Source organism: Ctenopharyngodon idella, chromosome 18 (genome assembly GCF_019924925.1).
Source record: "Ctenopharyngodon idella isolate HZGC_01 chromosome 18, HZGC01, whole genome shotgun sequence".
In the NCBI taxonomy this organism is placed as follows: Eukaryota; Metazoa; Chordata; class Actinopteri; order Cypriniformes; family Xenocyprididae; genus Ctenopharyngodon; species Ctenopharyngodon idella.
The window spans coordinates 29,058,356-29,070,871 of record NC_067237.1 but is presented as its reverse complement, the minus strand read 5'-3'; the positions used below and the strand labels follow the sequence as shown (position 1 = coordinate 29,070,871).

The following is a 12,516-nucleotide window of genomic DNA, read 5'->3' as shown; positions in this document are numbered from 1 at the left end:
CATAGACATAAGTATGCAATTTCTCGCAAAAAGCATCCCACTCTGTCTAAAATGTACACTTATGCACTTAGACAGCTTGGAATTTGGATTTTTCCCACCTCGTTCTTAGAAAAAAGGCTGCGTCTTAAAAATTTAGGCAGCTGACTTGTTGCCTCGCTGCCCTATAGGCAATGACTGCAGGATTCAGGTGATTTTCATTTCTGATTTGTGCATCCTCGTTTCCTTTCCTCGCTTCCTTTCCTTGAAAATGAAGATGGAGGAATCAAAGGAAAGCTTATTTGTACATTTGAATGTTCTTGATCACTCAAGCGTCACTTTCCAGCGTCATCAGCTGCGCTCAAGGGATCTGCCCTTATGTTGTTGAAGTTTAGTTATTTAAGAAATTTATAATAAATAATAATAATGCAAGATGCCCTGTTGAAATATGTGAGATGTATGGTTTATTTAAACTGCAAAGGTAAAGCATAAAATGAAAAATATTGTGACAGATATGAAGGGGGAGGAGAATTTATACGTGCTTAAGGTTCACGACAAGAAAGTCTTTCGCATAGGATACACCTGTGCATCCTCGTTCATAGCTCCTCTGGAAGCTTCCTTACTCCTCATTCTTTGCCTCCTTGCAGTGCAATTAGAGAATTGAGATGTCCTTCAAGATGGCTTTCTTTGATCGGTTTCCGAGTCACAGGCTGGAGGACGGAGGAGTGAGGAAACAAGGTTTCCCCCGCGTTCCCATTTCTTCCCCCTGGAACACGATTTCTACCGAGTGAGACCCACAAGCCACCCCCGGGAACGCGATTTCGCCCCTGCCCCCTGCTCGGTCTGTGCACGTCACTGTCACTTGACGAGAGAGATTTGGTTTCAAAGCAAAATAGTTCTCTGTTTAATATAAGCGAATCTGTCATTGTACTATTTTGTTGTTGTGTTTTTCATTAAGAATAATGAACCCATCAATCAAACAATTGCCACGAATTGAGGCTAATTTTAAAGTGAAAGTAAAATGCGCACAGCTGCATGCGCATTCATAAAAGTGAGGTGGCAAAGAGGGAAAAACTCCATCGGTGATACGGTATTACTGGTTGATTAATTGACACGTTGATTAATTGGTGGGAAACTTTCCTCATCTCTAGAGAAAAAAACGTACATTTACACACAAATTGTCCAGGAACCACAACTTTCAGACGCCATCTTTATTTTTCTAGCACAGAATGGGAAGCACAGGATTGTGTGATATCAAAGGCAGCGAAGGATACATCTATGCTGCCTTCAAAAATCTATCAGAAAGGTATCTCAGGAGACAGGAAGTGAAGCAAATTGTATTCGGACGTGCCTTGATGCCTTACCTGGGAATGCATCCTTAAGGCAGCATTTATAATATTTCGGACGCAGCCAAGGTCTGGAATGCCACTCAAAGGTCGGGGTACATCCAAGTAGCGAGCCGCTTCTCGGTACATCGGGGTACATCGATCAACCCCAACCTCAGCGAGATGATGTCACTTCCAAGATGTTGGGAATTCCTGCTTCCAGTGATCATAAACATAAAAACAAACTTCCCCATTATACATTAAGTTTATGTAAACCTTCGTTTTTGCTTTTCGTAAGCTGTTTTCAAAGCAATTTTATGTTGTTTTTATACTGTTTTTACCATAATTGTCACAAAAACACGATATACTCTCGTTGTGTCATGGCGACATCACGTGGTAAACAAGTGAACGTGTCTGATGCTTGGAACTCACTGAGGTCTGAAGTGGGACATTTAATTTGGGATATTCCTAACCTCATCTGGAACGCAGCATTAGTTATAATAGTTACATAGTGCACCTTTAAGAAACGACAAGTCTCCTCCAGAGGCAAACTTTGTTGCATTATTTTCCTGTTATCACTTAGTAAAGCTGCTTTGAAACATTCTGCATTGTAAAAAGCGCTATATAAATAGTGGTGAAGATTAAGATTAAGAACATTAACAGTAAGCAGCACATCCGTTTTCCCTATAATTACTACACAAATAAAACTGTGCGTGCTCTAGCCTTATATATGTATTTATATTCGTATATCTGCATTAGTTTTATCCAAATATAGTTCCCTATATTCATTCATTCATGCATGCCTTGCTTGCATGCGCCCGCCACACAAATTTTCACGCGCAGAGCGTCCCCGATCTACCGGTGCTCGTGCACGCCAGCATCTGCCTGTGCTCAGCAAGAATCCTGTTAACAGCAGGTAAGAAACGCACTCATATCGGTGTTACTGGCGTTTTTTGGCATATTGTCGTTGAACGAAAAATATTCTTACACATAGGCTGACCAGTAGAGATAAACGACAGTTTATATAAGTGAAAAACCGAAGATTTGTGTTGGTTTTATCCTTGACCTTGCTAACTTGACAGCTAGTCATGTCAACAAGTAACAACCTCTTAAACTACCACAGGGCAGGCTGCTCATAATAGATCGATATGTAAGGATAAAATGGAGCAGAATTCCAGGATTATATTCCAAACGTTTTCCTAAATTTGTGTTTTAACATTTGTTAAAAAAAATAATAAAAATAAATAAAAATAAAAGGGCGCTAATGTGGCTAATTGTGTTAGCATATCTTTGAATGAGCATGAATTCATGTGATTTTCTGCAGCGTACAATAAAGTTATCATCATCAAACAGCGGTAGATGATCAGGCCTGATGAGGTTCGGTTTATTTTGAGACTGTTTTTTATTTTGATTGACATGTTGACTTTGACCTTGGAGCACATGCATAGCTGACATAGATTGGATTCAAGTATGTAGCAAGCATAGTAGCTATAAGAAAACAGTAAAGATCTGCTGATCTTTGGCTTTTCCACAAATGACATAATACAGAGTGAGCCATTTGTCTTTCTTGATCATTTTCAAGGATGTGTTAAAATGAAAAAGGGTTATGATACACAGTCTAATAAACTGAAAATACTCATTTTGAACATTTTGTACTGATCCAGTTTTTGAACTTTCAGCCCAGTTACTGTTTCTCATTTATTTTCAAGAGTGCATTATGACACTGGGTGAGGTATGCTGGCTCTTTGAGATGGCTCTTTATGTGAAGTTTAAGGGTCAATTAAAATTTTTATCATATTTAATGCACTAAAAATGACAGAATCGGCACTGTATATATACAATGCTATAGAAGCAGACATGTAATTTAAGTTGGAATGGAAAGCATCAATAAGTCAAGTAGTTAGATTCAGACTTGTGAGAGCATGTGTGAGTATGTGTTGTGCTCTCACTTGTGTTGAAAGGTCAATGTCAACTTGAATCATGGAAACAAACACATGCCACTAATGTTTTGACATGCATCAAAATCCACATCTGTGTTTGTCCCCTAATGTTGAGGTTCTTTGACCTTTGATCACAAATTAAACTGTATTTCTCAATCCTGCTGCTGGAGGCCCCCTTTTGCTACACATTTTTGATGTCCTCCATGACATGAGATTTTTTAGATATATAGGAAGGAAATTCTCATTCATCTGTTATATTAAAGTATAATTAAATGGGCAATATATTAACCAAATAATCAGCATATTTAAATATGTATTTTTAAGTGGTTTTAATATATCATGCAGTAGGCTTCCTGCGATAGTCTGTGTTACCGGTGTTCAGCTGCAACATTGGTTTACATCACTTGCCCACCGCGGCACCGCCCCCACTGTGATTTTGTATAGTAATAAAAATCATTTAGTTCAGTTAGAGAACAGACACTTCAATTAAAAACTAAACGCATCTGCTCAATTCAGCGTGAGCTGAACAAGAATCACGGCACAGATCAGCAGCAGGAGTCAGATTTCACCTCACTTCGCCAGTTGTGCCACACTCCTGACTGATAAAATGATGACGGAAGATTTGGTTTCAAAGTGAAATGTAAAAGCACATATTTAAGTGAGTTTGTCATTGTACTGTTTTGTTGTTGTATTTTTCATGAAGAATAATAATGAACCCACCATTCAAGCAATTACTGCACCCGAACTGGCAATAATAATAAAACGAAAGTAAAATGCGCACGGGCACACAGGCATTCATAATGGTGCGTGTGCGTGTCTACTGGCGCGGAGCAAAGCGAGCATTTTCAGAACATTCCTATGGAAGTTGAGCTTCCATAGGAATTAACTGCAAATGCTAGCTCTGCTCTGTGCCAGTGGACATGCACCGTGACTTAAAAGCCAGGTAGAAAAAGAGGGGAAAACTCCAACTCCAGATCCACCGCCCCAGTGATACCGGTATTACCGGTGTAGTCACACGTCGATTAACCGGTGGGAAAATTTCCTCACCGTCACATCCCTATATAGTGCAGCCTTTGAAAATGGTCTAATAATGCGGTTCATGGTTTCTCGTCCATGGGATGCGCCACTTCCAGTATTTTGCCGGTTAATCGACACAGGCAAAGTGCAATTGAGGATTTTTTAATATCGAGTCCTCAAACTGAATCGAGGAATTGTGGCAGCCCTAATCTGTGCACATCATTAGGGCTCAGAGAATAAATCGATTCATCTCGATTCGTAGATCGATTCTGAGATTTTCCGAATGCATCGCGATTCTCTCTTGAATCGATTCTGAGCTTAGTTTTTAACAGGAGATGGCGCTATAGGCTAGTTTTTAACTGCTCGCTCAAATGCTGACGAAGAAGAGCGCTCTTGCGTTCGGGAATGTAATTGTACCTCAGAATGCTTTTATGACACAAGATTAATGTAAACAGCCCACTGCAAACACTTTTCGAACTTTATGAATGATTATTTTATAGAAGGTTCAAGTGGTGTGAGTAAGGAATTGGAAGAGAGCAGAGTACGGCTGTTTCTAAAGCACGCAGCGCCATCTGCTGTTAAAAACTAAGCTCAGAATCGATTTGAGAGGGAATCACGATGGATTCTGAAAATCTCAGAATTAATCCAGAATTATTCAATGGTTCAATTATTTATTGTCCCAGCCCTACACATCATTATTTCTTTTTTAAATTAATGTGCCTTCGTAATCTTTAATTAAAATAACTTCTCTTTTCTGATGACATGTTTATCAACGAAAGGGCGGGATAAACTGCCACTCCCATGAGATCACAGCAGTAGCAAACCACAACCATCCAACAATCCCTGATGGACAAAATCAAGTCACGCCATACATTTTTTCTTGTTTGAGAAGCCATTTTACTCTGATATGTCACAATAGGGACTATATATAGTAGTCAATGAACAATAAACTGGATTAAGAGAATGTATATTTTTACATAAAAATGTTACATACTTCACCTTTAATTTTTTTTATATATATTATGGGTTACATTTCAACTTGATCAAGTATAGGACAGAGGGTTTCTTCACCATGGCCTGAATTGGGTCTGTCGGAATTCAAGACATCCAAAATGTGCAGTGTCAGAGGAGCAGGGCTGAGAAACAGACTGTTTTAATTGATTCAGACAAATGCAATAATTCAGGCAATACAGCATGTCGTTCATCCAGAAGATTAGATTTTTCCTTAAGCGGCAGATTTCTAGAGTTCAGGTGTCTTTGAGTGCATTTCTGTGGCGGGAGCAGTCATGTGAGTAAGTTGAAGCCAGCTGTGACGTTTTATAAAAATAAACTGCTGTTCTTTCTGTGCTCTTTCTTTAGTTCACCTGCTGTCATGCTTTCCAGAGTGGTCCCAGTGGCTGGGGTCACTGCACACAAGATCAGTAAACAGATTACTTTCTTCGCCAATGACGTCGCTGGGACTCCTACAGCTAGCTTTTCACCTGGTCACCCTAAACCTATATTGCTGTTACTGCCTTGGCTAGGCTCCAGACCACAAGCCATTGCAAAATACTGTGAGATTTACTTTCGCACGGGCTTCGATGTACTCGTAGTGGAAAGTGAGGTGAGCCAGTTCTTGTGGCCCCGCTGGGGGTTGGAGTATGGTGGGCATTTACTGGAATTATTAGAAAGCGAGCGCTTCTCACAGCGCCCACTACTGGTCCATGCTTTCTCCATAGGGGGATATACATTTTCTCAGGTGCTTGTACATGTGGCCAAAGACACCCAACGTTACCAAGGCCTGACAAACAGAATCAGGGGTCACATCTACGACAGCCTGGTCATGGGATCACTGGAGCATATGGCCACCGGTATGTACAGAGATTGCCGTGTAAAGAATGTTTATATATAAACCTTTCAGTCTGCACTGCTAACACTTTGGGGTAGATGGTATGAACAGAATCTTGCATCATGGTATGGCTATTTTTATATTATGTACTGTTATTTGTTCCAGTGAGTAATATTAAACAATCAAACTCTACAGTTGTACAAACAATTCTCTTTTTGACTTCTTTTGGCTTACGTCCTGATCTGCATTTTCACATTACCCCAAACATAATAGCTACATAAATGCAGTGTATCTACTACAATATTACAAATGTATTACAATTAAAAAACTGTTTTCTATTTGAATATATTTTAAAATGTAATTTATTCCTGTGATGGTAAAGCTGAATTTTCAGCAGCCATTACTCCAGTCTTCAGTGTCACATGATCCTTCAGAAATCATTCTAATGCTCATGCTGTATCCGAATAAACCGATTTGCGCAAGATACATTTCTTATTATTATCAGTTGAAAACAGTTGAGCTGCTTAATATTTTTGTGGAAAAAACCGTGATACGTTTTTTTCAGGATTATTTTAATGAATAGAAAGTTCAAAAGAACAACATTTATTTGAAATGGAAACATCTAATAACAGTTTCACATGTTCTTGCTGAATAAATGTATTAATTACTTAAAAAAAAAAAAGAGAGAAATATTACCAACAATAAACTAAAACAGTGAATTCTCTATAAAAATACACCATCATACCGCCCAGCCCTAGTAGTACGCTGTAAATGTGTTGTTTTCCACCCCTCTCTCCTTTGTAATTTAATACGCCTGTGTACGAGTGTGGTTCCTGTAGAGTAACTCCCATAACAGATGCTAAACATGTACTGGAGAATTAAAGTTCACACTACGACCAAACGTTGAGTCATAGTAGACCATATAAATCACTCAGCCTGTGCTAATAATTATAGGTTACTTGATTACTCGTATCATGTTTGTCAGGTTTAATTTTAAACTTGATTAAAAGCAATATACATAGCAATATACATCCAAAGCTTCACATTTCCCAAAAGTTATGTTGTAGGAATCATGCTTGTTTGGTAGTACTACCTCATCGAAAATAAAACACAATGTACACATATTTTTTTTTTAATGTAAACTGCATTGCATAACACTACTACTTGTAAAATCCTTAAACATTTTTTGACTCTTATCTGCAGTACTTTTTAAAAATTTTTAAAGATTTTTTTAATGTTTTTGAAAGAGGTCTCTTAGGCTCACCAAGGCTGCATTTATTTGGTCAAAAATACAGTAAAAACAGTAATATTGTGAAATATTATTACAATTTAAAGTAATTTTCTATTATGATATATTTTAATTTATTCCTGTGATGCAAAGCTGAATTTTCAGCATCATTACTGCAGTCTTCAGTGTCACATGATCCTTAAGAAATCATTCTAATATGCTGATTTGCTGCTCAAGAAACATTTCTCAGTGCTAAAAATAGTGATGCTTAATATTTTTGTGGAAATGGTGATATCATTTTTTTTCAGGATTCTATGATTAATAGAGAGAACAGCATTTATTTGATATTGAAATGTTTTATAACAATATATATAAAATGTCTTTACTGTCACTTCAATTTAATGTGACCCCAAACTTTTGAAGAAAACAAAGGAAATTAACATTTGAACTCTCTCGTGCAAAATTAGCATCCCCATCCGAGACACGGTCACACTGAGCCGATCACACCTCAGTATCATCTTAATCTACATTTCCTTTCCTTCACCCCCTCTTCCGCCAACTCTTTTCTCTACATATGGAGATGACCTGAAAATCACCCAAAAATCAATATGGTTTAATGTGAACAGTTATACAACACTATGTAGTACATGTTTGGTATCATTTGAATTATCTCAGCGTGACTGGTACAAAGGTCTCATTTCCACAAAAGTAAACCAGAAGGTAATAAAGGTTTTAAGAGTATAGAGATATTTTGCTTTCTGTGGTAGGTGGGCCCCCCTTTCTCAGGGTCTTTCATGCAAATGGCTTTCTGTCCCCAAAAAGGTGTAAACTACCCAGTCTGGGACCCTGATTAATGCAAATTAACATTGTGAAGAAGTTTCTGTCTTGGTCTGAGTATTTAAAGAGATATTGCAGAATGCTCAAGGCACAATTCTGTAGCCAGGTCGGCCCTTAATGCTGTGTGTCCTTTGGACACTCAGCATTATGTATCTTTCTAATGTCAGGTATTCATCTTTTACTCTTTATTTCTGAGCATTTTATGTTTTGTATCGATTATCTTTGAATTGATTATGTAATTGGCATGATACATTTACCTGACTAATAAATTGTTACATTTGGTTTTATTCTGACTTAAAATTATTCACTCTAGTAGATTACGTTAAGTCCATAACCCCACAAATCTGCACTCAGGTTAGTAACAGACTAAAATACAGTTTAGGTGGAGCAGTGGGGCACACCAACTGATATTTTAGAGCTCCGACTAACACATTGGCATCAGTTATACACTTAGACTGTGTAGGCTAATAATGGGTTTTTCCGTTTAGAGCAACAGAGCGTTGCTGGACCAATCTAAATAGGGGTGGGCCTCAACTTCTGATTATTGTAAGATTATTCTAACTAAGTGTCTGTGGGAAAACTACTGCATGATTATATAAAGTTACCATTAGAGGAAGCTAAATTGGTTGGCCTGATTCTATGGTAATGGTCATGGCCTCTGGTTAAAAATGATCTTACCTTAATTGTTCAGATCTATGGGGACTAAATAACGTATTCTAGAATGAGCAAAGTGGGTACGGTAAAAGACTATAGAATAACACAAGACGTGTCACCCGTATTATTTTGAATGGGAGAAAGTGCAACGCACAATATGCCGGAATAAGTCCCGCCTTTATAAATAAGAGCCAATCGCCGATTAGTAAAGTCATTGCGTCACTGCAGCGGCCGTTAGAAGCTCCGGTTCCTATAGAAACAGTCAGATGTGCACTTAGGACTGCGCATACGCATTAGCTTGATCCAGCCTGGAAAATACCGTTTTTTTTTTTTCATGATTCAAGCATTTAGAAACAAAATTCATGAGACAGTTGTTGTAAGATTTCATTGGTGATTTCAAATATGAAATTTAATCGAAAGCTTGGTGAACAGCTTTGGAGAATTTGATGTTTTCAAAGAGATAGGAGCTGCACTTGGATGTCCAAGGGGCGTTTCTAAGATGGCCGCCGAGTGAAATGACTTGTCTTAAAGGGACTTTGGTACAGCCTCAAGAATATTAGTCAACGCTTTTGTCTAATGACCAAGACTGACGAGTTTGTGAGTATGAGATCGTATGCCCGGCCGGCGCAAGACTCAAAGCATTATAGGAATCTGAATGAACGAGTACAATAAGAGTAAAGAGTTAATTAGAATAATCAAATGTGTAGCTAAACTATTATACAAATGACCAATAATCAATTGTCATTCTAAACTAAATTCGAGGTCATAATAAAATGGAGTCAGATAAAAGTTTAATTGGAATTAAACTACTTTGCCACGCTGAAAAGAGCGAACCTTCCCCGCCCTATAGGAAACCGTCATTGGGCCGAGTGGGTGGGTCTTACAGTACCATTATCTGTAAGTCTGTATATTTATCTGCCTACCACCTAGAACAACTTAGCAACCACCTAGCAACACTCTAACAACCACACAAAACACCCTAGCAACCTTGTAGCTTTCAAACATCAATTTTTTTTTCAATGACTCAAGTATTCAAACTACATAAGCCCTAAAACTTCAGAGAGAAATTTTATCCTGATGAACTTTAATTGAACTTTAAATCTCTTGCTTAATTATTTTGGGTTTGTTTTTTGTTGTCCAGGCCTAGGTAAAACCATGTTTCCCCGGATGGAAGGTCTCGTGAGAACGGCTAGCCTTCTGTACTTCCGTGTCTTTAAACATCAGACAGTTGACTACTTTAACTCAGCGATCAACATTTTCTGGAACACTCCTGTGAAGGCACCTGCTCTCTTCTTTTTCTCTGAGAATGATGCACTGTGCGATTACAAGAGCTTGGAGAAGATGGTGGAGTTCTGGAGGAAGCGAGGCCTATCTGTCGAGAGTAAGAAGTGGAAGGAATCTCTTCATGCAGGTCATCTGCGCACCCACACTCAGGAATACCTGTCCACCCTGGAGAACTTCGTGCTGTCCCTCAACATGGTGCCTCTAAAGGCCAAAATGTGAACTGTGAATGTCCATCACCTGTCTCATTAAACATCAGAAATTGCCTGAAGTGCCTACTTTTGACTGTTATATAGACATTCTCATGGTCTTGGTTCTAGTCGAATTGCTTCTGTCTTGCAAAAATTGACTGTTTCTCAAACATTTTTAGTCTGTCAAAATATTTATGAGACTACATTAAATGAAGACCATAGCATTAGCGTGTTGAAGATGTGTAATACTACATACAAGCTGTTGATATGTGACCAGTTTGGTTTATAGCACTACAGACTCCTGCACTTCGGACCTCAAAATGACTATCTTTACACTGTATATCATTATTTTGTTGTAGATGTTTATGATCAACAACAGTAAAAGATTTAGGAAACCTTTTGTACGTATTGAGTCATAGCTTATATGACAACATGACTCAACTTTTAACATCTATCTATAGTATGTTCATTTGAATACACTGACTGTCAATCTTGTATCATTGATCTGTTTGCTTCAAAAGGTAACAGCCCTGATTGCTCTTTCAGTTTTCTTTGACTGTTTTCAAAAGAAATGGCCTAGTTATTTACATTTGTCAATAAAATCTTAATTAAATGTATATTATACCATTTGACACAATCCTGGTAAACCTATGCATTGTTGTTTTTCTAGCAATGACACGTGAATAAAATAAAGGTGGTGTGTTCAGGTACCTATACAGAAAATATGGTGAATACAAGTAAACTCGGACACTTAGGTTTTTGTGTTACGTATTTCTATACTTTTATTCTAAATAGTGTAATGGAGATCTGTAGCTATTTAAAATTACATTGTGGCATATTTTAAAACAACGTCCATGACAAATTATCAAAATGTCCTGCTTTACCTGTATTCACTGTTTGTCAGTGCAATAATGAAGGTTTTTACTTTTTTTTCCCTTCATCTAGCAAAAGTCAAATAAATCAATCATTCTAATTATTATTATTTTTTGTCTATTTAGTGTAGAAGTTTCACAAAAGGGTTGTTTAAAGGTTTAAGATGTAAATTTTAGGAGGATCTATTGATAGAAATGCAATATAATATACATGTTTTCAGTGGTGTATAAAGACCTTACATAATGAACCGTTATGTTTTTATTACCTTAGAATGAGCCATTTCTAGCTACATACACCACGGGTCCCCTTACATGTAAAGTCGCCATTTTGCGCCGGCATGTTTCTACAGTAGCCCTAAATGGACAAACTGCTCTACAGAGCGGGTCAGATTGACTAGCTACTCTCTGCTGTATCAGACGACGACATATTTGTCCTGTGTTGTCCACCGTAGCTTCTCTATATTGCAATTCGCAACCTCACCGCTAGATGCCGCTAAAATTTACACACTGCACTTTTAAGATGAAACAAGACAGTTTGCAGAATTTTATTTAAAATTAATGGCTTAAGTGTTCTTCCTTTAGAGGGCACTTGTCAACTCAAACCGAATGTGTAAATGCAGTAGCCTAATATTATCAAAATAACATGCATATATTCTACAATGATTATTAAAAAAACAATGTAAAACATAATCTTCAAATAATGATTTTAAAATATTATCATCCACTAATCATAAACGACTGTGATTGGGCCCTCTCTACGAACGCTGAAAAAGGTAACGTACCACATGTCCACCACCTTCTTTATAAGTTACTTCAGCTACAGTCTTGACAATAATTTACACCAAAATAATGACACTGAAAATTAGACCTGACTAATTAGAACAGCGGTGTCCAATGCTGCTCCTGGAGCGCCACTTGTCCTGCAGAGTTCAGCTCCAACCCCAATTAAAGACACCTGAACCAGCTAATCAAGTTCGCATACTAGGAACTTGCAGACAGGTTGAGGCAAGTTGAAACTAAACGCTGCAGGACAGTGGCCCTCCAGAACCGAGTTGGACATCCCTGAATTAGAGAAACCGTCTTGGCCACTAAGCCCTGTCCATTTCATTCATACTAATTGCCGTTTTCACTTTATAAATGAAAATGTTAGATTAGCAAGTTACCCATCACATTTTCCATGTAATTTCGCATAACCAACAAAATAACCTCATGACAATTTCCCCTAACAATATTTCCCTGTGTTCCATTAAAAGATAAAATATATATAAAATAACACCCTTTGTGCTGCCTCAGCCAGAGGCATGATCTGGAGAAATGAGAAAGTCTTTTCAGGACTGATCATGAGTGCAGGAGGTTGGGGGGTTCAG

The 12,516-nt window shown here is 37.9% G+C and overlaps 1 protein-coding gene across 1 annotated transcript; it reads left to right on the top strand.

Moving 5' to 3' along the window:
- Window positions 1-2,110: 2,110 nt before the first annotated feature.
- Window positions 2,111-11,256, top strand: si:dkey-5i3.5 (uncharacterized protein LOC565091 homolog). The gene is made up of 3 exons (XM_051871077.1): window positions 2,111-2,217; window positions 5,618-6,108; window positions 9,947-11,256. Exons 1-3 carry the CDS (start codon window positions 2,114-2,116, stop codon window positions 10,306-10,308), a joined length of 957 nt encoding a protein of 318 aa, XP_051727037.1. The 5' UTR covers window positions 2,111-2,113; the 3' UTR covers window positions 10,309-11,256.
- The last annotated feature ends 1,260 nt before the right edge of the window (window positions 11,257-12,516 follow it).